This window comes from Helobdella robusta (genome assembly GCF_000326865.2).
Source record: "Helobdella robusta unplaced genomic scaffold HELROscaffold_9, whole genome shotgun sequence".
NCBI lineage: Eukaryota > Metazoa > Annelida > Clitellata > Rhynchobdellida > Glossiphoniidae > Helobdella > Helobdella robusta.
This window is the reverse complement of record NW_008705512.1, coordinates 3,449,909-3,477,408: the sequence shown is the minus strand read 5'-3', so window position 1 is coordinate 3,477,408 and position 27,500 is coordinate 3,449,909. Positions and strand designations below refer to the sequence as shown.

The window sequence follows — 27,500 nt, the reverse complement described above, 5'->3', positions numbered from 1 at the left end:
GGAAGTGCCAAGGTGAGCCAGGAAGCAGATAACATCATCATACTCCAGGACAAGAGGCTGACCAGCGTCAGGGGAAGGAAGTACATACAGGTTGGTCGTCACGTGATGATGATGATGTAGATGCTGATGATGACGTAGATGGTGATGATGACGTAGATGATGATTATAATAGTAAGAATGATGACGACAGCAACTGATAGCGATTAAGGAAAATATTTTTTTGGCTGTTTGGTTTTTTAAAAATCTGTTTGAGCTGTTGTATGTTAAGGGTGATTTTACATGTATTTTCGTCTCTGTTGATTATTTAAAAATTGTGGAATAATAATTGAAACGGAATTTTCATAAAAATAAAATCCAATTTAAAACGAGCAGGTAGCGAAGAACAGATTTGATGGTGAGTTGGGCCTGATGTTGCTGAAGTTTGATAAGGATTCCCTCAGCTTCAGTATGAGGAATTCAAGAAATAAAGAACTTTTATCGCCACCACAACATCCAACAACTACATCACCATCTTCATCATCACCGTTATCATCCACTCCATCCTCATCACCATCCGAGTTATCGTCATCATTGACAAATCAGCCACTGGAAACATGAGACTACTCATTATTATCATTTGAAACTGTATACATAAAGTATTTCATAAATCCTTCCTCATATTTGCTATCAAGACTGTTTTTTCATCATGGTTATAAATGTCATCATCGTCGTCGTCTTCGTCATCATCATGAAATTATTTCTCTTTGACATCATTCCATCCACTCACGTCTCATCATGTTTCATTTTTTCTGGTGGAAGTTTTTCATCCAAAACGAGCTGTTTGTTATTCTCTAAATCAGTATTTGTATATAAATTTTGTTTTTCTTTTTTATGTACGGTTCAAAATTTTGTTTATATATATATGTATACAATTTTTCGTTATGACGTCATCATGATCTAGTGTTTATATTTGTACCATTGTTTACGTAACCTAAAGTTAAGAGTTTATGCCTTTGTTATTGTTTGCATACCAAGGTGTGAAAAAATAACAGATTCATTCATTCATTCATTCATTCATTCATTCATTCATTCATTCATTCATTCATTCATTCAATCATTCAATCATTCATACATACATTCGATATATTATCGTCATACTTCAATTCTTGGTAACGTAATAATATTTTCGAGAATAATAATTTTAAGTATAACGATATATACCAGGACAACTTCTCTAAATATTCAATATATTGTACTTATTCTTTGTAACGTTAAATGTTATCATCTTGAGAATTTCTTTTCACCTGCTAAAAAACAGTGCATACGAACACGTACATTATGTACATATGAATGTAATGATTTGAATGCTGCCTCTATGTCTCAACATTTTTTAACCTCAAGTTGTACTGGAGCTATCTAAATGTGCATTGGAGTTATTTATAAAGAATTCTAGTTAATATTTGGATTGAACTGATCATTAGTCATACGCACACAAACCCACACACACACACACACACACGCACACACACACACACACATTTTATATCAATTATGATTTAATTGTGATGACTTATTGAAATAATAAAAAGAGAAATCTGTCGTGCCTAACCGATCCTCAATTTATTGGGCTGAACAATTTAGAAATGTCTGTGATTTACTTTGTCGAGTTTATTATTTTCTACGTTTGATTATGAATAAAGTAATTTTTGGTATAACTGTTTTCTGATTTAATATATTTACTATGGTATTAGTTGCTCCGTGGTACTTTAGCGAGTTAACAAAGACTCAAAGGAAGAAGGCAGTTAATATTAAAAGAAATGATCAAACACAGGAAAGACAAATTTGACGGGAATACAAAAATAATGGAAAAGAATGGTTAAAACTAGTTTGCTAGGTTTGCAAGGTTTTAAACCGTCATTCCATAAAATGACCGCTGAAAAGAACATCGTTCAATCAAGTCGTTCAAAAATTGAATTTTTTTTTAATAAAAATACAATTGAGCATTATCGACAAATTGACTGTTATGCCAGGTAAGTACGAACTTTCTAAGTTACGCTTTTGGCTAAGTCAATTTGATCTTTATACTTGCAATTTTGATGATAATAAGAAGCAAAACGACACGGCTGATAGTTTTTAAGACACATTTTTTGCAAAATGTATAACCGACATAAATTTATGAAAATGAAATAAATGTATTAAATGCACTATCATATATATAGGTATATATATACATATATATATATATATATATATATATACACGAGATAAACTCTAAATATGAAAATATGACAACATTGATTTAATGTAATATATCGATCTATATTTATATTTATTTACTCATTTATCTTCAAATTGCATTCCATAGAAACTTATTTATTTACTTAATAATTCATCTATGTACATAGTTCATATTTCATGAGCATTAGATAAAGGCACAAAGCCCATGATGTAGACAGTCAATAGTTACATGAAAGAGTCCTCCTACTTCTCCTAGCCATCCATCACGTACTATACAAATTCAATTTACATACAAACTGCCAACCAGAAGAGACAGTCTAACAAATACTAGTACACGTATGTACTGTACAGGTATATAAATAAAAAAAAACATTATATTACAAAAATGCACTTTGTTAATTATTTTCACAAAAGGTTATTGTATAAAAATAAATGAAATTATATATATATATATATATATATATATATATATATATATATATATATACACACACAATACAGCTAAAAACATTGTAAGGTAGGTGTCAATGTGATTTTTGCAAACGGCTATACATAGTTTGTTGTTTTCAACAAAACACACACACGTACATTCTCCCTTATACACACACATACGTACACACACACACACATACGTACACACACACACACATACGTACGTACACACACACACACACACACACACACACACACACACACACACACACACACACACACACACACACACACACACACAATGATATTAAGAGTAGAGTTCAGCAAATGATTAACCGTAAAATATTGTATTGTAATAACTAACAATAAGACGACACAAAACGTAACTAAAAATCTCATTCAGGCTGCTGCTGTTGTGTTTTTATCTCTGTTAACCTACGTACAGATGTTTCGAGTAGATAGTTTAGTAAAGTTTTTATACATGAAAAAATGTGCCTTTGCAATTTATAATATTTAAAGAAGCATCCAAATAAAATTTGCAATACTACTTGCATAATGCCGACGAATTTGAAGATGCATAAAATATCTTTCGTGCGTTTCATAAGCATGATAGTGCATTGGACGAATTTTTTTTACAACAGCTCATCTTATATATTGCTCAGCTGAATTATTAAACATTGGTTAATAATTCTATAAAGAATTAAGCAGAAAACATTAATTTTCAAAGGAACTACATACCGTAAATTGATTTAACCATCCGTAAGTAAATATTAAAATGAGAATAATTTGAGATTAAACCAAAGTATCTTTTGCATATTAAAACAATGATTGATGTACAATTTTAAGACCTGATGAAATTTTTTTTTCAGTCAGTTAGTTATGTAATGTGAGTGTTTCTTTTAAATTTTGGAGTTTATGTGCAATGTAGATGGTATAGTATTAATTGGATAGCTGATGATGTCTGTTTTAAGGCATGTTGAAAAATTATTGTGTGAAAAGCTATTAGATAGATATTCTTGTATGTGTGCATATTGTTTTATGTGTATTTATTGGGTATATAGGTATAGTTTGAGCGTATTGTGTGTGTGCGTATGTGTGTGGTGTGAATATACAAGTGTTCATTACAAACAAACAAATATAAAAGATTAATAAAATAATCAAAAAAATGTATTAAAAAAAATTAGAAGAAAAAAAATCATGGATTCAATGATGAATGTGAGTGAAGATAATAACATTTCAATCGGCGAAATTTATGATGAAGATGATGTATGTATGGATGGAACATGCTGGAATAGAAAATCAAACAACATGTATTATTATTACTATTAATTTATTATTAAATTGAATTGGAAGATGTGACTTGATGACTGACTGACTGAATAATGATGAGGGTGACAGATGATGATGATGGCGGGAAATGAATGATGAAACATTAATAACATCGACAATGATGACGCTTACGATAAAAAAAACCTGACATCCAATATCTGAGATAGTTTGAAGACGAAAATAAAAGAGAAAAATGTAATTAATAAGTGACAATAGATTGAGAACATCTGTTTTAACCTAGCAAAGAAAAAAAATTTTTAAAGTAACGAAAATAAAACCAGCAAAGTAAATGTTATTGCGTGCAAGCTTTCAAATGTTTTTCTTTACTGTGAGGATATGACAAAACTCCAAAAAACAAACAAAAAGCTGAAAACTTATTTACCGATAACTAATTCAATTATAAAAACTTATCGTTCAGTTTAGACTACATGAGAATAAATGAATGAGATAAAGTAGTAAGACTACAAATGTGAATGGCTAAGAGGCAAAAATACTTCTTTCTTATTTTATCAAAATTATTTTTACGATCATTATTAAAACCTACAGAAAATAATTTTTCCGCAAAACGATGCCAGCCAATGAAAGGGCTCCGTGATCAATCTACGTAAACAAGTTCATCAAATTTCCAAAATAACAATAATAAGAAGAAGAAAAATAAGAATAATAATAAGAGCAGGTAATCATCCTGTTGAGTGCAGTGCAGTCATCATATTTATCTCATGCAGCAGTAGACCATAAGATTATTTTAAATACAACATTTTTCTCACGTTAATAATTGCGTGTGTGCGCACCACACACACACGCACACGCACACGCACAAACAGACACGCACGCATACACACACAAACATACATACACAACTTTGATAAAAGGATGAAAAAATATATGGCATCCTATTCATTCACATTCTCCTTATCTTATAAAAATTTATATATAATTAATATAATTAGAATTTTGAAAATGTTGAATCTATGCAACAAAATAATTGACTGACAAGAGAATGCGTGGCAATCGCATATATGCGTGTGTATAAATGTATATATGCATGTGTGCGTGTGTATGTGTGTGAGTGTACGTTCACGTATGTGTATTTGTACATGTTGTGATATATGCAGGACATATACAAAAAACTGAATGAAAAAATTAAACAAAAGACGCATGGCACAACAGAATGACAAAAAGACAGAAAGATGGATGGATGAATGGATAAATAGATAGATAGATAAATAGATAGATAGATAAATAGATAGATAGATAGATAGATAGATAGATAGATAGATAGATAGATAGATAGATAGATAGATAGATAGATAGATAGATAGATAGATAGATAAATAAATAGATAGATAGGTAATATATAAATATGTATATGTATAAATATGTATCGGTGTGTGAATGTATAAGTGCGAAATAAATGTAATTAACTGAAGTTATAAACGGTCTTATGATGTTATGGTACTACCAACATTTTTTAACCGATAAAAAAATAACTGGTGATCCAAACAAAGATACTAAATAATTATTTACTCAAAGGGGAAATTAATCTAGAAGAACAAGAAAAAAAAATCATTTTTAACTTTTTTAAATTAAATTTATTAAATAGTAATCAAATGATCAAATTTTGCTAAAAGAACAAACTGCAAGAGAAACTTTATAGAAAAAATTTTCCCCAAAATTTTTGATAAATGAATAAAATTTAAGATATTAGAAATACATATAACAAAAATCAATTTTTGTAAAATGACGTCATCATCATCATCATCCTTTCCTCCTCCTCATCATTTCCTCATCACAATCGCACCATCATCATCGCTAATGTCAAATCACCATTACCTAAAAAGAAAGTTTCATTGACAGTGCAAGCCGTACACATAGGATCGCACTTTGTACGACCATTCAAATCATCCTATCATCATCAATTAATTAATTAATTAACCAATTAAAAATGAATAACTTAAATTAATTAACAAGTAACATACATATATTTATATAAATTTATTCACAAAGGGTAACTAAAATTAAACAAAATAATCAGAAAAAAGCCGAGTCAAAAATTATATAATTCAGAAATATTATTTATCTTAACAATCATTAACAGCCAGTAGTAATAAAATAAATAAATAAATTAATTATAAAATTTTATGAAATATTATCGTTATTATTATTATTACTATTATTATTGTTAAAACTATCGAGAAATTGATAGTATCAGTAAAACTAACAACAATAACAACGACACAGGAGTTTATTGAAGACCGACCATAGAATTGAAAAAAAACATTAAATTAAATTTATTCAACAAATAAATAAAGTAAATTAATCATTTTATCATCTGTGCGGTTCTCATAATCGTAATCATCATCGTAATCATCATCATCATCTTCATCATCATCATCCTCATCATCGTCATCAACACAATTTTTATCCACAAAGACACCCGACCTACATAACTATAAGGTAAAAATTGTGTACAAAATTGCATAAGTTTATCTCACTGTTACATACATTTATTATACGAAATATACATAAATATACATTCATATACAATACATACAATACATATACAATGCATACATACAATACATACATACATATACAATGCATACATACATACAATACATACATATATATGTATACATACAATACAACATGTATACATATATGTATATACGTGTATATATACGTGTACATTTATATAAATACGTATACATATACCTGACTAATCCCTGCTTTGTTAGTTTAATTTGTCCCGCCATCTTTTGGAAAGTTTTTTCCAAGCATCTATATCTCCAATGATATCAAATTTTTTGTAATATCGAAAAAAACATGGACTAAATAAAAATCTGTTTGTTATTTGATGGATGGATTGATCGATCGATCGATCGATCAATCAACCAATCAATCAGTTAGTCAACCAATCAATCAGTTAGTCAATTGATCAGTCAATCAATCAGTCAATCAATCAGTCAATCAATCAGTCAATCAATCAATCAGTCAATCAATCAGTCAATCAATCAGTCAATCAATCAGTCAATCAATCAATCAATCAATCGGTAGGTTGTTCTTGTACAGCCATGAGAACTTGCTGTGGAAGGATGGATGGATCCGTCAGAATGGACGTACTCTTACTGAGGTTGCATAATGACGTCAGCACATCTGGGGAGGAATCAATCAATCAATCAATCAATCAATCAACTAACGAACTAATAAAACGAAATGAAAAATTTTATAAATTTTATTTCCAGATGTAAAAAAAGGGAGGAAGCAAATAGAAGAGATGAACTTCACGATGAAACGAAGAGGAAAGAAAGTCCAGAGCCTCATTAGATGAATGATTCATTTATTATTATCTGCTAATGAATGAGTCAAGAAAAAAAACATTGACAGAATAGCGGAGGCCGATAGATAAATAAATTTGAAAACCAAAAAAAAATTGGACACGCGCTTTTAACTATTCACACAGCATCGTGAAGAAAATCAATACTGTTATGAAACGTTCGAAATATAAAACATTAAAAAATAGCATTTACTATACAAAATACTTAATGAGTATTATTACAAATACTAGCATTAAAGTTTTTAGTATTATTATCAGTGTCAGTATTGTTATTATTATTTGTATTATTTATACAACCAACAGGGCTTAACAATGAAAAATCACAATAATGATAAAGATATGGATGGAGACACTCCAAAGCTTGTTCAAGTAGAAAGTAAACAAAGAGGATGACGATGAAGATTATGATGAAGATTATGATGAAGAAGATGATGACGACGACACAGATAGCAACCTTTTAAAAATAACCAACTTTCCAAAAAAAAATCGCAAAATAAAAGAAACTATTTTAAAAAATTGAAAAAAAAGTTGATTGATTGGTTGGTTGAAAGATTTCTCAACCGATGGTATGTTAACAATTGTTTTGCGTTTTTCATTAACTTAAAAGGCCATGGTGTTATCCTATTTTAAGGAATATTTATTTGTTTACAAGTTCACCATTCATTTCTTCATTGTTTTCTTTGCTTGACTCATTTAATTATTCAGGTATTAATTAAATGTTTAATTAACTTCATCATTACGTGCGATTTTCTGAATTACTCAAATGAAGCATCAACCTCAACGTTAAAAGGATGATTCTAATTTTGAAGATTAAAAAATGAGTCTTATGATAATAAATACATCCTCTTCCTCATCATCATTCTCATTATCGCACCATCATCGCCAACACACCACAACCACCTCCAGTCCAACCAACCAATCAACCATCCAACCAACCAATCAACCAATCAACCAACCAACCAACCAACCAACCAACCAACCAACAAACCATCCAACCAACCAACCAACCATCCAACCAACCATCCAACCGACCAACCAACCATCCAACCAACCATCCAACCGACCAACCAACCATCCAATCAACTAACCAACCAATCAACCATCCAACCAACCATCCAACCAACCAACCATTCCTCAGTATGGGCAGTGAGCACTTCTGTTCAACCCACTTGAAGATTGTGCTGTGCATCATTTGACGTGATGACGTCATCACATCGTCATTGTATGACGCCAGCCAGGATTTCACTATCAAACTGAACTGAATGGTGAAGAAGGGGGACGGCAAAAATGGTGAATGACGATGATGACGAAGCTGATGAAAAAATAGCGATGAGCCTGACATCACCGACTGGTCGATTTGATGGGCTACAAAACTATCCAGGAAACAAAAGCAGACACATTAATAAATGCACTGAGTGAACCAACTGCAAACAAAACAAACACAACGTTTCCACTGAGATGAAAAAAATTAAGAAACACTAAACCACATATCGGCTATTTCATATCTCCACTGTACCACCATAAAACAACTTTCAACAGATTTCTGACAAGTATAGTGTAGAGTAGGACATACGTCCTATCTCAACTTAAATGATAAAACAAACTTTCTGCCTCTTAAATTTCGATTATCTACATTTAGTCAAGCAATGTAACCGCACTAACAATGTAATAATAACATCAAAGTAATGACACTAACAAAGAAATCACACTAATTAGTTCACTAATGTCTTTAATTACGCTAATAATGTATTGTCGTCGCAAGACTAACAATGTAGAACTTCCAGTTAGTTAGCGTTCGTTCCCTGATATACTCGTCGAAGAGATGTGACAGTTTGTTGGCTCGTTGCTGAGGGCATAGTTCGCTGATGCCATCTGCTGGCAGTTTGTTCTGCATAGTGCTGTTCGTGATGTGTTGTTGGTGTTTGCGATGTTGTTGTTGGCGTTTGCGATGTTGTTGTTGGCGTTTGCGATGTTGTTGTTGCTGGGTGCTGTTGTTAACGATATTCAAATATTATATCGCCAACCAATGCCAATAGCAATACCGGCTTTAAAACGTATTCCTCCATGCATGCAATCCATCCATTCATTCCTCCATGCATGCAATCCAACCAACCTGATATCCATGTTGAGCTGTTCGACTTCCATCCTCTTCCGGCGAATCAACTCTCCATTTTGCTCCCTCTCCTGCTTCAAATTCCTGCAGCACTCGGCAGCTGCAACGCAAACAAACTTATGTAGGACTGGGTCGTATCAAAACAACATCCATAAACAAACAATTCTGAAGCCATCAACAAAACATCGTTTGACCACCACCGAAGTCCAACAACAATAATAACAAACTATTAAAACTCTTAACTGATAATCTAGTAATGTATTGTTATATTGAATGTTCTTTAATGACAGTTTTTTTGGTAAAGAGCAGCAATGTATATACGCTCCAAAAAAAAAGACTGACCTTTAAAAAGGGTGCTTGCCCTGTTAATTTTGCCTGAAGACTGCTGGTTCAGTTCTGGAACTAAGTTGTTCAGAGTCTCAAAACAGTACTGCACATGAAATAATATGTAAAAAATAACAGATATTTTAATTATTTTTCACAATTGAAGTAAAGTGAAAATAAATAAACGAAAAAATGAATAAATAAATAAACAAACAAACAAAGATATAAATTGATTTAATAAAATAATCCACATAAATGTATGATCTACTGACATTGATGTTGCATCTTCTTTGGTGCTCAGCTGAAGTGTGATGCTGTCTTTTTGGGTCCTTCTGCAGCAGTGTTAATATCAGTGTTAACCGTTGCAGAAGAAGCCATAGTAGTAGTAGTAGTAGTAGTAGTAGTAGTAGTAGTAGTAAATAGTAGCAAGAGAATTGTTTTACCCAAACCAATACTACTGTTACTTAATTTAATCTAATCACATCCCCTAAATAATTCAACCCTTCAGCAAAACACTGCTCAAATATTTACATATGCTTGTTTTTCTCTTCATAGAATCCAGATTAATCAAAACTGCTACTACTATTACTACTAACACAGCTACTATTACTACTACTTCTAGAGGCAGTATTCTATATAACGCTACCAAAACGCTGCGGCTACTGCTGTCACCGCCATTACCACAAAAACGTCGCTATTTTCACTACAAAGAGTACATAAGATCTACTAAAAATAAAATTTTCTGCTATGATCAGCACTATTCTACTGTTCATAATGTTGTGGCTAGGGTTACTCGTACCGCATGTATAATTATTACTACTGTTAATAATACTGCCGATGTCAATACTACTATTATTATGACCAATAGATGAGTAGTTATGGATCTACAAGGACATACCAACTTCTTTGCTGCCTTTACTAGCTCTAAACTACCATTCATAACGCGGCCACTACTACTACAACTACTACTACTACTACAACTACTGCAACCAAAAATACTGCTAAAGTAATTACTACAAAAATACTACTAATACTACAATTTGAATACTAACCATGAGTACGTCGTAGTTACTACTGGCCATGGAATCATTGCTTGAATGTCTTGATCGATTCTGTTGTTAAATTTGAAAAATTACGCTCATAACATATGACATATTTAATGTTATGGTAGCAGTAGCAGTAGTAGTGGTAGCAGTTGTAGTAATAGTAGTGGGAATAGCAGCATTAGCAGTAGTAGCAGCAATGGCATTTAAAAAACAATTACAAACACAAGTAAACTGTTACAGAGTTTGACATTCAGATACAAGTTTACATTTCATGGCTGCTAAAATGAAACAAACTATGTTTGCATTTTTGTTAACAATTTCACTATCGGCTAGGCATGCAGGCAGGCAATTTCAATTTGCAATTTTGATTCCAAATCCAAATTAATTCAATAAATAAATAGTTAATTAATTGGGAATGAATGAACAAAAAAATGAATGAACAAAAGAATGAATGAATGAATGAACAAAAAAATGAAGGAAAGAATGAACGAATGAATGAATGAATGATGGGACGAATGAAGACGACAGACTAAAACAAAGTTTCCCAACCAGATGAGAAAAGGGATTGCTGGCAATGTCATGATTGGCAAGAGAGTTAGTGAACCCTGTCATTAGCATCACATTACAAATTGCATTACAATACCATTCAAATCACATTACATTAAAATACAATACAAATCACATTTACATCACTTAACATACCATTACATTAAATTACAATACAATATGTGTAGTTGAGTTAGTAAAATTCCAGACATAACAAATTCATCAGAAAATTCAGTGCAGTTAATATTGCATTTGTTGTGGCATCTCAAAACAAATAATTGCTTAAGAATAACAGAAAAAAATTGTCTTTTAGACATATTTTTAAAAATAACTATTTAAAAATAAAATTTATTATCTATCAAAAGATATTTTTACATTTTTTTTCACCACAAATGATTGCATAGATCCAGTTGTAACTTCAATATTAAAGACAACTATCCTATTTTTTTTTTCAAGTTCACACTAGCATCATATCAATACACATTGAAACAAACGAAAAAATAACACTACAAACATTCAAAAATACACACACACACACACACACACACACACACACACACACACACACACACACGCAAACACACACGCACGCACACACTCACATAAAACACATACACATACAAATAAAGCAAAAAAAGCATAATACAAAAATAATTATCAAGGATTGAGAGAGAACTGGACAAGTTAATTATGCGTGAGTGTTCAGTGAAAAAGGTAAATATACAAAGTACAGGTGCAAGGGTATAATGCATGCCTAAACACACACACCCCACACAGACAAACAAACACACACACGCACAGACGCACACACACACAAACACATCAAAGAACACATCAAAGCATACCAGATGTCAGGAACATAAACAAGCACACATTAATTAAAAAAACTCAAATAATGAAAAATAAATAAGAACTAAAATTCTTTTCTACCTTCCTGGCTGGAATCTGCACTAGTCAGAGTGAAAATGTTTTGATTGATGATGTGTTGTTGTTGTGTTGGTTGGTGATGCAAGACGAGTTGTTGTGGTTGATTCTGTTGTTGCTGTTGCTGGCTTTGTTGCAGAAGTTGCTGAAAAGTTTTAAATTCGTTTGTGAAGATGATTGGATTCGCGTCTTGAATGTTGATGAAACTGGCGGCAGTAGGCGTTGCCTGATCAATCATTTCTCCATTGCTTGTTGAGCTGATGTTGTGGTTGATGTTGAAACTTGTTGCGACATCATCATGATCATCATCAACCTGATTAGCAACAAGACCGTTGATGCTTATTTTATTGTCAGCAGTGGAAGCAGCAACAGTAGCAGCAGCAGCAGCAGCATTCACTTGGAAGTCGCAAAGAAATGTTGAGTTGTCGTTGCTGTTGTCATTGCTGTTTGAGTTGTTGTTGGTGGTGCTTGCGTTGCTGCTGTCCTGAATGACGAGGATGTTGAAGAGCTGTTGGCCGCCAAACAACGGTTGTGGTTGTTGCTGCTGCTGTTGAAACATTAGAATAGGTTGCTGCTGCTGTGGTTGTTGTTGTTGAACAAGCTGAAATTGGACAGGTTGTGGATGTTGTTGGCTCATAAAAATTTGTTGTTGCTGATGTTGTGGTTGATGATATTGTTGTTGTCGTTGTTGTTGCAGAAAGTGAAGTTGCTGTTGCTGATGTGATGACAGATGTTTCATTTGTTCAGGCTGAATAACATGGCATTGTATAGAAGAGTTTTGTTGTTGTGGTGCTAATGTGTGTTGTTGTTGCTGTTGTATAAGATTAATTTGATCAACAGTCTGTGGTAAGGATTGATGCAAGATAAATTGTTGTGTGTGAGTTGGGATCAAGGTCTGCTGTTGCGGCTGTAGTTGTTGTGACACCAAACAACTTGTTGCTGTTTCAAACATCTTGAAAAATGTAACATTGTCAACAGAATTGAAAACTCAGTTAATTTGATCAATTTTTCAAATATATTTATATAGATATATCTCACCATTAATCCTCCAATAAAATTCCCAGCAATAAAGTGAACTCGTATTTTCACAAAAACATCATCTTCAATAAAAATAAGCCATCTTCTTATTCAAATAAAAAAAATCTATTTATCCTAAGGTATAAACATTACTTTGCATATTTGTCACCAAACTTTTAATAAATGAAAAGACGGAATATTGTCGGTTAAACTTCTCAATCTTATGCAACCTTACAATTTTATAATCTTATTAACTCACGTTCTTGTCTTTATTTAGCATCATGTTTAAATGAATTCCCAATTTCCAAATACTAAACACAAACCCACACGCTTTTAAAGAAAATTAAAAATCATAAAATAATTATTCGAACCATGTTTTTATGGATAACTGGCGGATTCATATTAAAAGAAAAACTATTGTTGTTGTTGTTGCTAGTGTCATTGCTGTTAATGTTGTTGCTGTTGTTGAGACTGTCAATATTATTGACATCATATGTGGAGCGTTCGTTAATGTTGCTCGTGTTACTGTCACCAGTGAATGCATTAAAACTGTTTTTGTTGATGTTATGGCTGTTGTTGTTGCTAGTATAGTTGTTGCTATTACGATCACCGTTGTTGTTGCTATTGTTGTAACAAGGAATGTTCGAGAACAGTTTGAAACTTTTGTCGATTTGTTGTTTGCATGACTGACTTTGCTGCTGCTGTTGCTGCCGTAGTCGTTGTTGCTGCAGCCGCTGCTGTTGCAGTTGTAGTCGTTGTTGTTTCTGGTGCTGTTGTATTTGTTGCTGTTGTATTTGTTGCTGGCGTTGTTGATCATCATCATGATCGGAGTTGGAATTATCTGAAGAAAAATTATTTCGACCATCAAACCAAGGACACCATCAAGCTTACGACACAAAGAGTATGGCGATCAAGACTGGAATAAACTTCGCAGAATAATGACGTAACAAAAAAAATGATGAAAAATTAAAAATGATGAGACCACAACAATCATCACCATCATTATCGTCAGCATCATCATCATCCTCACCATAGACATTTTAATTCCTTTCCGGAAAAACAAAGATTAATAATAGCTTAATTAAGGTTACGTTAGGTTGGAATAATGAAATGAACTAGGAATTCTTAACAATATCAATAATAATAAAAAATAACAACAACAACAAAATAACTATAACGAATGTCAACTTAATATGATGAGATAGAATATCATTACCCTGAAGCAGCAGATGTTCCAATAAAACATTTCGGTGCGGCTTATTGGACTGTTCCGAAGTTTGTTCGTTCGGCTGTTGCAATTGTTGTTGTTGGAGTTGTTGCTGTTGAAAACGTTGCTGTTGCAATTGTTGTTGTTTCAGTAACTGTTGCGTTTGTTGTTGCTGCGTTTGTTGTTGTTGCTGTTGTATTTGTTGTTGTTGTGTGTGTTGGAATTGTTGTTGTTGTTCAATTTGTTGCTGATGCTTCTGCTGCTGCAACTGTTGTTGTTGTTGCAACTGTTGTTGTTGTAACTGTTGTTGTTGTAACTGTTGTTGTTGTAACTGTTGTTGTTGTAACTGTTGTTGTTGTTGTAACTGTTGTTGTTGCTGTAACCGTTGTTGTTGTATGAAACTCTTATTCCTTAATCTAGATGGCATGGCAGGCTGTGAATAATTTAGAAAAACAGAGCAGAGGATTAATGCAGGATTATTAAAAAAAGTGCCAATGAATTAACATTGTAAGAATTATACTTTTCACTGGCTAGGCTCTAGACCAATTTAATTTATTCAAACTAAAGAAATAAAATAATTTATATTGTACACCGTAAATATATTTAATAAAAACCAAACGAAAACCGGAGCAGACAGGTAACATAACCCAACACATCACAAGACTTTACATCAAAGAATAGAACATCAAAGAAGAAATGATGTTGTTTACCTTGCTTGGAAGAGCAAAGCTAACATGCTTTTTATCTTTACTAGGTTTGGTGGCTGTAGTTGATGTGGATGATGAAGTTGACGATGATGTAGCTGGGTCTGTGGCAGCCATCGTTGAGGTCGAGCGCTTCAACAAACATGGCGCCGAACCCGTTGAAGCTCTGCGTTTGAATGCGTCCGCCACGTCGGCGTTTGCTGCAAATGTGGAGAACGTCTGTTGCCGATGTGCTAAATTTTGTTGGTCAGTCAAATCTTGAGATGATATATGTTGCACCAGTGTTGCTGTTGTTGTTGTTGTGTGTGTGTTGCGAACAGAAAATGTTTCGGAGTTTTGTGGTTGATGCTGTTGTTGTAGTTGGAGTAGATGTGGTGGCTGTTGAAGTTGGTGGTGTTGTAATTGTTGTTGGTCCAATGTATCTGCTTCTGAAGTAACACCTAAGATCAAAATCCGAGTTCTTAATTAGTTGTTACGATAAATTAAAATCTAACAAAATAATTTATGCAGTGAAAAATGTTTTTGTCATTTTCCTTACCTTCGTTACTGAGAAATTTAGAGCTAGAAATGTTTGCGTTGATGGCAGCAACATGCTGAGACTGTTGCTGCTGCTGCTGCTGTTGAGTGTTGAATTGTTGTGCAACACTGACTTGCGATTTATCAAATAAATTAATATCATATTCTTTAAACAACTCTTGCAAATCGCAATCAATGAAACAACTCTCGTGAGTGCTTCCTTTGTTTTTATTATTATTATTATTATTGTTGTTGTTGTTGTTATTGCTGGCAGTAATGTTGTTGTCATTTGTATTATTGATGTAATCACGCAGTTGTTGATCCTGTTGGAAATCTTTTTCGAAATAACTTTTTGAATTTTCCGGTGAGACGAGTTTGCCCTGCTGCACCTTAATTTCTTCGGCCATCAGCTGCTTTTGAATCTTGTTTATCTCCATATTTTCTTGCTCGTTGAAGTGCGGAGCCGGGCTAACATTACAGAAGCTGCTGATGCTAGGAACCTCGATATCATCACTGAGACACATATCCAAGTTTATGTCATTTGTATTGACGCTGTTAGCGTATTTGTTATTGTTGTCGTTGTAGATGTCGCTGGCGAATGAGTTGTTGTTGCTGTTGTTGCTGCTGTTGTTGCAGATGTTGATATTAGAAGTGTTGTTTGCAATGTTTCTGCCTTTATTCAAACCACCGCCCTTTTTAAATGAAGAGGATTTAATAAATTCAATAGGAAATTTTATAGATTCATCAGCCTCATCATTAACGTCATTAAAATATTACGCCAACCTTCATTATTGTAAACATTGATTGACAATGAATAATTTTTGTTAATAAAAAAAGGGTGTATAAAACAATCAAAACATCGCACACACACACATACAGATAGAGAGAGAAAGACGGACAGACAGAAAGACAATGTCTGTGAAGATTTTAAAAAAAAACAAAAGTAGTAAATACACATGACGCATTAACATTTAAAAACATCTATAATAAAAAGAAGCAGATAGATCATAGAAACTGAAACCAAATTAGACAATGATATGAAGGCGATGATGAAAAAGTGATTTAGATAGAGTAAACACTAATCATACGCACCTGCACTCTTGGGTTTTTCATTCTTTTCTGCCTTTAATAAAGATAGACATAAAAAATTAATTAATAAATAAAATAATATATTATAAAAATAATACATGAACGAATGAGTAAATAAATAAATAAATGTGCAACAGATGAACAATTTGTTCAATAATGACAGGCTTAATGAATGATGGCTGAATTAAATTTATCTTTATTTATCACCAGCTTATCAATAAGATCTATTGATAACAAAATAATTTAGTTAACGCTGTCTTAATTTTTATGATATTTTTCCACTGAAGTAAAAAAAAATACAAATATTAATGTTATAAGCGTGCATAGATCAGCACTTGGCAAAGTGCCGGCGGATAAAGTGTCGCAGTCGGTCAGTGAGCAAACAGTTACCGTACAAAAGTGTTGAAAATTAACGAATAAAATTCTACCTTGGACACGACCATCCACAAAATTAAAATTTTCAGTAGTGCAAAAAGTCAGCTGCTTGAAAACCCGTTGTTGGAACATGTGATCCAACGTACGGGAGTGAGGACGCGCGAAAGTAAGCAATGACCTCTAACCAATCAGAATCAATTATCTTGGAGAGATAAGTATATGCGTAGGCGTGGCCAGTTGTTTAAAAACATGTGATTAATTATAATATGTGAGATAATGATGGAAGTGAGCGCACAAACTCTGGCCTATCACAAATTAAATATTCAAATTATTCTAGTTGGCCTGCGTGATGAGCCGTTCAAACACGTGGTTGCAATCAAAGTTAATAAAAAAGGCGGGTAAGTATAAAATTGTTAAAATGGCAGGTTTGGATTGGTTTCTTAAATTCGTCTGGTGGCGGTCGGCGTGATGGTGATTAAATTCAATACCCATCTGACGGACAAAAAGTTTGTGGAGCTCTATAACAGATTAAAACTCAAACAATACAATGCCAGACATTTAAAAAATATATGGTCAACAACGAGTTATTATGCTTACCTCAATCAACCAACCAACCAACCGACTGACTGACCCATCCAACTTATCATTCAACCAATTGACCAACCAATCAATCAACCAATCAATCAATATCAATAATGCTACCAAGAGGCTACTGCAAAAACTATTGACACCCCCAACACTGGTCACCTACCTGGCTTCCTTGAAATCCACGTAGATGGACAACGGAGCAACACCATCCACTTCCATGCCGTCATCAAGATTGGGTTGCAGTTGAATGAGGTGTGGCTGAGCAAGTCTGCTATATCCTCCTTTCACTGCAAATGAAGTTTTGTTGTTGCTAAATGAATGTGCGTATGTGTGCGTGTGTGTGTGCGGTCGTGTGTATATGTTGAAGACGCCTGTGTTGTTGTGTATGTAGTTGCACGCCTGTGTTGTTGTGTATGTCATTGCTATTGTTGAAGTGCAACTTGTTGTCTTAACAGTCCATGTAGTTGTGTCTAGAGATGTTGTATTTTTAAATATGTGTATTTGTAGTTCAGCATGCGTGCAGTAACAAGGACATGAACTGTTTACAAAATTGAAAGCAGCTCGAGAGGAGGAATAAATGAGGAAATAAAAAGTATGAGAGGGAGTTGGATTGCACAGCACATGCGGAGGAATCCAAGTTAGGTCAATTGCTTGGTTAATTGAAAAGATGGATGAAGATGATGGGAAGAAAATGATTTTAAAAATTAATAAAAAGGTCTGGTAAGCCAATAACTAAAAGAAACATACAAAAATTAAAAACTGGAATTTGCCATTTAAAAATGATAGAAAAAAATTTAAACAAATAAATTTATGAAAACATAATTAAATGAGAGCTTTAAACAGACACAAACATACTAAGCAAATAAAAAACTAACGAGTGGAGTGGATGAATAAAATTTGAACAGCAAAAATTAATAGACCCTCTAGACAAATCAAAGACATTTGTTTTGACATTGAAAATAGTTAACAGAGTGATACGTCTAGAAGACTACTATTTTGATCACTCATTTTAGCGCAGAAACGTGATTCATAGAAGAATCCTTTAAACTCTTCGGAGATTAACATCAAACATGAAAATACACGCATATATAATCATATCTTATTTTAACCTTTCAGTGAAATTAAGAGTGTGAAGATGATAATTTCATTTAATAGCATATTTTAAACAGTTTTTTATATATATAAAAAACAAATTTTTTTTTGATAATAAAGTTGCAAGGCCCGCTTACATGATAGTGTGTATTTATACATGCTTAAGAGACACATATGAATGAATTTTTTAATAGTCGGCCAGAGATCAATTTATTTTTTTTATTTCAATTTATTCAATAAATAATAAAACAAATTAAATGATTTTTAAATTTCAAAAATTCAACAAATATATAAAGAAATGAAAAAAAAACCAAAAAAACTTTGTTTTTTTTTTCATTGAAGTTCTTTATATCTAGAAAAAAAAGTCTTAAATAATAAGACAGTAGATACGAAAACAACACTCAGTGTTGAAAATGGTGGAAACATAAAAAGGTGATGACATCAATAAGGATTAATAACAATAAAATACATGATGATGACAATCATCAAATACAGAACTATTAACCAAAGTTATCCCACTCACCAATATCCTTGGGATCTGGGAATGCGATCCTTTGATTGGTGGATGAGAAGAGAGTGTTATCCAGGAAGTCCTTAAAGCTGTCAGCCTCTATACACCCGGCGGATGCTGATGATAAAAATGGTGATGAAGATAACGATGTCAGTGGTGACTGAGTTTTCTCCCCTTTCATCATTTCCAAGGTAGTGGCGCATGGCTGAGATGCATGGATGCACACCATATCCGTGCTGATCTGATTTTATTTATTTTTTTTCATTTCCTTTGTTGATTGATGCTGACTTCAATAGATACTTTTTAAACTCTAGTTGTTTATTGGTGATTCCACAATAAACTACTATCATTATCTTCATAATCATCGTTAGTTATCACATTTCTTAATCAATGCCTTCACAAAGTTATCAACGTCATCATCATCATCATTCTTCTCAATCATCTCAATCATCATACTCATTCTTGAATATAACAAAATTATTTTCTCAGCATGATGATCACTTAATCACTTATCACTCTAATAATTTCAACTCCATAACAAACACAAAAATCAGAAATGAGCCCAACAGACCCAGACATAAGCACACACAAAAGTACACACACGAACAAAAGATGCAAGCCCACACAGAGAGAAAGAGAGAGAGAGAGAGTGAGAGAGAGAGGAGATAGAGAAACACAGACACTCACCACGTTATCTCCATCATCACAGGAATTCCTCCTTCTCTCTCTGCCGGTCGACAATCTATCTTTGCAGTAGGTCCTCCACTTTTGATACTCATTCGTCAGGCACTCCTGTCTACGCTTCCAATACTTGCCTTCCAACACCACTGCCTGGTTTAAAAATATCATTTATTATTATTATTATTATTATCATTATTATTATCATTAACTATTAATAATAGTAGGAATAATAAAAATATTATAATAATAATCATTATTACTGTTTTTTATTCATTTTGATTTTATTACTTAACATCAATTAATTTGATAAAACAAGAGTACAAATCATAAATCTTCTCAATAAATTCAACCTTAAAAGCAATTAGTACAAGAGGCAATAATAAATTAGCCAATTTATTTAAAATAAATAACGATCTATCAAGTTTATTGCAGCCAATAAAATGCAAAGCCAAATAAATAAAATTTTACGCGCGCGTGTGTGTGTGTGTGAATGAATGAATGAATGAACCAGAGAAAGAATGAATATGACAGCTGAAGAGGGTAATAATAAGAACGCAATATGTTATTTTGAAGCTTGTTTTTGAACCAAAGTGAGAAAAGAAATAGTTAAAACATGCACTAAATAAAATATTTGAATGGAGGAGTGTAAAACATATAGATGCACAATTTAGTTAATTACTTCTTTATAAATCATTCATTAACTATAATTTTCTCTGTAATCACATCATATCTTCATTTTAAATTATTCTAAAGTTGATCATGACAATTTTTTTTAAATATCGCTGAAGTAACGCAGAAAACTGAAGTGGTGGTTATTAATAGATTTGAGGTTAGTCAACCCTCTTCGGCCATCAAAAGCTGATCTTAAAATCCGCTAAAAACTCATGGTTATTTCCATTGGCGGAAATAAATGAATAAATATGAAAAGATGTTTTTTCCCTCTATCTACTGCAATACCTATTCATATACAGAAGTTCTGATAAATGAATCCTACATGATTAATTCCACCCATCATATTTTTTTTTACTAGCAAACTCCTGCTCGTTTCTATTTCTTGTGACTGATCCCATCCTTCAAAACTGTTACATCCATCCAATTTCATTTCAAGTTATTAGCAATGAATAAATGCCATGTAGATCTCTTCCTTGTTTCATAGTTTAAACGAAGACTTTTATTTAACCTACTGTAAATGTATTGTAAATATAAATAAAATCCTTAATTTAACAGAGATTGAAAAAGGATTTGTAAAAAAATTTATAGTAAATATTAAAAAATTCCTACCTGACTCCGCGAAAATGACAGTCTTAAAGAAGAAGACTAAATTCCACAACATTAAATTCATTTTTAAACCATAATAAATTAAAGTGAGACAGCCGACCTTAACACTATAAAGCAGAGAAAGATTATCAGATAAGTTTGAAGCCATTAAATTGACAAAAAAACGATATCTACAATTACAAAAAACTGAGGTTGATGTACTTTAGCTACTTCAGTTTTTTTTAGTAAGCCAGTTAAATCTGGAATGGACAAAAAAGGGAAGAATGAAATGATAGGCGGTTGTGGTGAAGATATATAAAAAAAAACTGTGTCAAAACAAAAAAATGCCACTGTGCAGTTTTAAAAAAGGTGTCAGGGTTTAGGAAACGATTACAATTGTTTAAAAACTTGATAGATAACATTTAAATAGTATTTCTTTCTCCTTCTCTTCCTCTCTCTCTTTCTCCATCTCTTTTTCTTTCTTCCTTTCTCTCTTTATATATGTAATCTCCACAATAAAAATAAATATACTTACAACAGGCATACTATTTAGTAGAGAATCAAAACAAAAAATATCAAAACAAATGAATGAATGAGTGAATGAATGAATGAACGAACAAAGAAAGAACGAATGAATGAATGAATGGTAGATGGGAGATGCTGTCACTAAGAAATTTAATTTAAAAACATGTGCTGATAGATAATAATAAATAACCGAGGCGATTCTATCATGATGACCTTGACATTTATCAAAATTTTATCTGATGAATCTATGAGTGAACTACACACAAGCATCTAGATACAAAAAGATAAACACGCACACACAAATATAAACACACACACACATTTATATACATGCACTTATTTTGTATGAAAAACCGTCTATAACAATTGCAAACTATTTATAATAAATTAAATTTTTAAAATTCCTTGGAAAAAAATAAGGTTAAGAAGATATAGAAGCCTACATACTGACACATCCATCCACCCATCCCTTAAGATTTGCACCAAATAAAACCACTTTCAATTTGAAACTTAAAAAAGGTCATTACTCTGTTTTTTACTTGCATACACACACACATGCACCCATCTACAGAAGAGATGCATGATTCTGTCTAACTGAAGAACTAAAAATAGAAGAAATGGCTTGGTGAGATAGGTCTGATACATTCATTATCTATGTAATATAATTGTACACCTACTAACTATGCTTATCTAGATAGTAACTTTTTAATGAATACAAAAAGGTGTATGACCAGTCAAATTGCATGTCATTTGACATTTGATACAGAGATAGATAGATAGATAGAGAAAGAGAGAGAGAGAGAGAGAGGGAGAGAAAGAGAGAGAGAGAGAAAGTAAGATGTAGAGTGAGAGAGGGAGAACGAGAATGACTTTATAATGTTACATGATGATGTTATGTTCTACATAAATTTTATCCTAAACCTTTAAAATGAAAACGGTCGAGTAGTGGTTAGTGTCAGTTCACCTTCAAAGAAGAAGAAAGAAATAAAAAGTTAATAATAAATTGAAAATTCTTTGAGGATGAACTGGTGATAAAGAAAGGAAAGTTAATAATAATAATACTAACAACAACAACGATATTAACAATAACAATGTAAATAATAGCAAATTAACAAACCAATGCATGCAAATATTTTAATTAATTAGCACAGTTCTTGAAAAAAGGTCACTCTTTTGCCCAAAAGCCATAAACTTCCAAGCAATAGCAGCAATATCAATGTTAAAGATAGAGAGAGCAAATGACATTAACAACAAAAGCAGCATTAATGAAAAATGAAAACAGCAAACAAACAAACAAACAAACAAACGAACGAACAAACAAACATACAAATACAACGCCGACGACATCATCAATGATGACAACCGACAACAACAAATCTACCTCAGGCTTGCAATGTGTACACTCAAAGTCAGGAGCCTCAAACTGACACACAGTTGGCTTCTGCTTTCTGATATCTGAAGAAAAATATGGTCATAATAATAATTATAATCATAATAATATTAATAATTATAAGACGATTATGAAGATAATCAATAAATTTAAATTTTAAGTGTATTCACCACACGAGAACAATAAAATGTTTAAAAAAGTTTAATTTCTTACGTCAGTATCGCTTCTCGCAAGCAGCATTTGTTGTACTTTATCTGGGTTTAAACTTCATTCTCAATTACAACTTCAACCGCCAAAAAACGGCTTTCTTAACTTTAAAACTGCTACCACCACAGTTGAAACCGCAACCACCCAAATAATAGGCAGCAATTGAACCAAACCCCAAATTTCGAAGCCAGCCAGACAAAAAAAATGCAAGAAGTTAAAAAGTTGTTATTTAGTTCTTGTTTGTTTATGTTTATATAAAAAAAACTTGCTTAAATTAAAACTCGAGAGAAATATGCAAATAAATGCTAATAAAGTAGGTTCATCACCGTGTTTTCAACAAGTGTTAAACAGTGAGGAGGTCGATTCAAATGAATGATGGTGCATTGTATTCCAATTATGTACTTGCTCAACTTTTACTAACTAATTTGCATTCGTTGTACACAAACAGAAACCAATTTATAAATAGGTATGTATGTGTATGTATGTGTGTCCGTGTGCATATGTGTCGTGTATGTATAACTGTTTCTAAACTAACATTTTATCTGTTTGATCTATATATTTTTTACTCAAGCTTTCAACAGCAAATTTTGTTGTTACCATTCGGAGGGTGGGGGAAACTATACTGCAGATAAAAGAAAGTATGATATAACATAACCATCGCATAATAATCACCTTTGATATTTTAACGTACATTAGTGCTATATAAATACAATTATATTGTCACATAACTGTTGATGTTTTTGTAACCCAACTTAGATAAAAAGAGAACAAATGTGAGTAAAAAGTTCTCATAAGAAGACAAGCTGCTGCTCGGTGCAAAATAAAAAAAAAACTAATTGATTGCAACCATCTAACATTGTAGCATGATCAATACAGTCATCATGCATTTCAACTGGAATGACAAAATATATGCTAGCAGTCAATATATACACATGTTTTTGTATTCTTTTTACATTTTGTTTGTTTGTGTGTGTGTGTGTGTGTGAAAAGAACGTGCATTATCCTCAAATGTGAAAATGTTAAACAGAAATAACCAATGTGTAAAAAATCTTAAATTTGCATGTCCTTCCAAACATAGTGGGCCCATAAAATTGCCTTTTCTTACAAAATAAAATAAAATAAAATAGCAACTACAACAACAACATGCAAACATTATCAACAAAAACATTAACAAACAAAAATTGAAATAATAACAAAGATAGCAACAGCAACAACTGCAACTGCAACAACAGAAACATCAACAAACAACAAGCAACCAACATTGCATATGCCACTCCCGCCAAATGATGTTGTTCAGTCGGATCTTCTCTTTCAAACGAACTTTTATCCCTTTGAAGTTCTTCCATTTTGGGGACACCAGCTTGCCACCACTGTTATGAATGAGTGAATGAACGAATTAATGGATGAATTAATGAATTAATGGATGAATTAATGGATGAATTAATGAATTAATGGATGAATTAATGAATTAACAGACGAGTGAATGGGTGGAGCTTGTTTATCAATAAAAATTGTAGCAGTTAATAATAAGTGCAATGGCAATAGTGAAAATATCAACAAAAATAATGATGATCACAATAAATACAGCAAATGAATAATACATGTAAAATGCACACTCAATCACGCCACACATACACACAGTATACATGCACAACAACCCTTTTAAAAGCAACAAAACATTTAAAAAATATAATGGATCGTGTACATTGTATATTTTCATTCATATGAACCAAGAACTAACGCTAACTGAAGATTAGATGAATAAAATATACTTATTTTACAAAGTTTTAGACAAATAAAAAAACTTCAAACTCTTCTGTTTTCAAAATATCAGATTTCAATATATAAATAGATAAGAGAGCGGAAAGAGAGTGAGTGAATGAGAGAGAGAGAGAGAGAGAGAGAGAGAGAGAGAGAGAGAGAGAGAGAGAGAGAAAAGAACAAATTATTTAAAAGCAGGAGACATTCAATTTTGAAAATTTATGAAAATGTATTAAATGATATTTATGTTTACAAAAAAATATACATCAAACAGAGAAAGAGAATGACAGAGACAAACAGACAAACAAAGATAGGAAGAAAAAACTCAAATAATCATTAGAAACATTGAAACTAAACTAGACTACTAAACATTTTAGCAGAGAAAGACTAGAACAGTAAAAAAAGAATATTATTCATCAATTTCAGAATATAAAATTCCACACAGACACAAATTATTGTACGAAATTTTTACTGTTACTAAATGCATCCTTAGACTATGGATGTTATAAATGTCTCATTCTTATTGCAATCAAATATAAAATATAATAACAGAAATAATATCATAAGAGATAGAACTTATTTAAACATAAAAAAAATATATTATATAAAAAAATTAATTATTAAATTAATAAATAATATAATAGCGATAGAATTTAATGAAAATTGTATAGTAATGGCCTTATACCTAATATTTATGTATATAAATATATATATATATAAGTGTGTGTGGGTGTGTGTGTGTTATTTACAGAGCACTTCAAAATGTGTACTGTGCTAACAGTATAGAGGACCCATTTGTTACTGCAGTTGCAGTGTATAAACGGATGAATAACAAAACATTTTCTCACTACTACAATAATAGAAACACAATGATGAATAATAAAAATAACAATAATAAGTAACAATAAATAATAACAATAAATGATAACAATAATAGTAATAAAAATAGCTAGTATAAAAATAACAGCAGTATTGATGGCAATTAAAATTCTTTTTAAAATGTCTGCTGTGCCTACCTGGATTTGATAGCACATGAAAGGAATTTTTTCGATTATTAGTAACAAATATTACACACAAAGACACCACACACACACACACACCACACACTCACACACATACTGACTATTACATCCAACAACAAAGATTTATATATAGCACTACGTCTAAATAAAATTTCAATTGTTCTACACTGATTCAACAAAACACAGGTTAGAGCTGTGAATACATCATACATGTGATCTGATTTGTCAGCAAATGTAGCCAGTGTCATAGGCCAATGATTCATTTTATTTAACATTAAAAATACAATCTTAAGTGCCACCCATTTAAAGATTGTAGCACAGAGAAGTACATTTAAAATGTACTGATAGAATTTCACATCCAAAACAACAATTTTTCTTTGCGATTTTGAATGTATTGTAATTTTAGTTGCACTGCAAGCTGCCTAAAATGGTGAGAGTTACGATAATTCAATCTAGTCTCAACCAGTAGTAATTGTAACTAAACTCTGTATTACGTCTGGTAAAAAACAATAGAATAAATACACACACACCACATCACACAAACACACATACACCACACATACATACACACACGCGCGCACACACAAACGTACATACATACAGCCAAACAAACACAAAAGAAATAACAACGAAACAAAAACTAAAGCCAAACAAACGCCAATTCATTCATTCACAGAAGAACATTTTTTTCAAAACATTAGGAATTCCTGAGGTAAAAAACGCAAAACAAATAATCATTATAACAACAAAACGAAGATCTACCTATCTCTTTGATACCAAACTGATACAACAAACAACATACTTCGATGGATGGTAACAAATATTTCGCATGGCATTAAAACAACATACATAAACATCTAAAAATAATTGCACAGAACAACAACAACAACAACACACGTTTAGACGGCATTTTCCCCGAGATCGGGGGTTGCCGTTTGGCTACCTATGATGAAACCGAAATACCCCTCGACTCCATCCACATCTGTCACTCGCCTCAGTATCACGCAACCCCGCTTTCACCCTGTCCTTCTCCACCTGCTCTCTCCATCCCAATCGCGGACGACCCCTTCCTACCACTCCTTCAACCTCGAACTCCAACGCTCGCCTAATCCCGACCCTTTCATCCCTTCTCAACACATGTCCATACCACCGCAATCTCGATCTCCTTATCAATGTCACAATGTCCTCATTCAGTCCCATCATTGACATCAGCTCTGTACTACTCCTCCTATCCTTCACTTTAACCCCACACATCATCCTCACCATAGCTCTTTCAGCCCTCTGCAGTAC

At 32.4% G+C, this 27,500-nt stretch overlaps 3 protein-coding genes across 3 annotated transcripts in view; 1 reads left to right on the top strand and 2 right to left on the bottom strand.

Moving 5' to 3' along the window:
- HELRODRAFT_189902 (hypothetical protein) overlaps positions 1-597 on the top strand; it is a gene marked incomplete at its 3' end in the record, with an annotated part of 6,729 nt that extends 6,132 nt beyond the window's left edge. Inside the window, exons 14-15 of the mRNA XM_009033231.1 lie at positions 1-90; positions 373-597. The exon at positions 1-90 is cut by the window's left edge and continues 39 nt beyond it. Coding sequence (XP_009031479.1) covers positions 1-90; positions 373-597 — 315 coding nt within the window. The remainder of the gene's footprint in view (positions 91-372) is intronic.
- Positions 598-7,024: 6,427 nt separating this feature from the next.
- On the bottom strand, positions 7,025-9,508 carry HELRODRAFT_70763 (hypothetical protein; the record flags this gene model as incomplete). The annotated part of the gene is made up of 4 exons (XM_009032918.1): positions 7,025-7,134; positions 8,444-8,573; positions 9,084-9,213; positions 9,429-9,508. Coding segments are annotated over 4 exons (450 nt in total), but the record flags the coding sequence as incomplete, so codon positions are not given.
- Positions 9,509-24,688: 15,180 nt separating this feature from the next.
- HELRODRAFT_145277 (hypothetical protein) overlaps positions 24,689-27,500 on the bottom strand; it is a gene marked incomplete at both ends in the record, with an annotated part of 7,226 nt that continues 4,414 nt past the window's right edge. The window contains one exon of the mRNA XM_009033230.1: positions 24,689-24,797. Within this exon, the coding sequence (XP_009031478.1) occupies positions 24,689-24,797 (109 nt within the window). The remainder of the gene's footprint in view (positions 24,798-27,500) is intronic.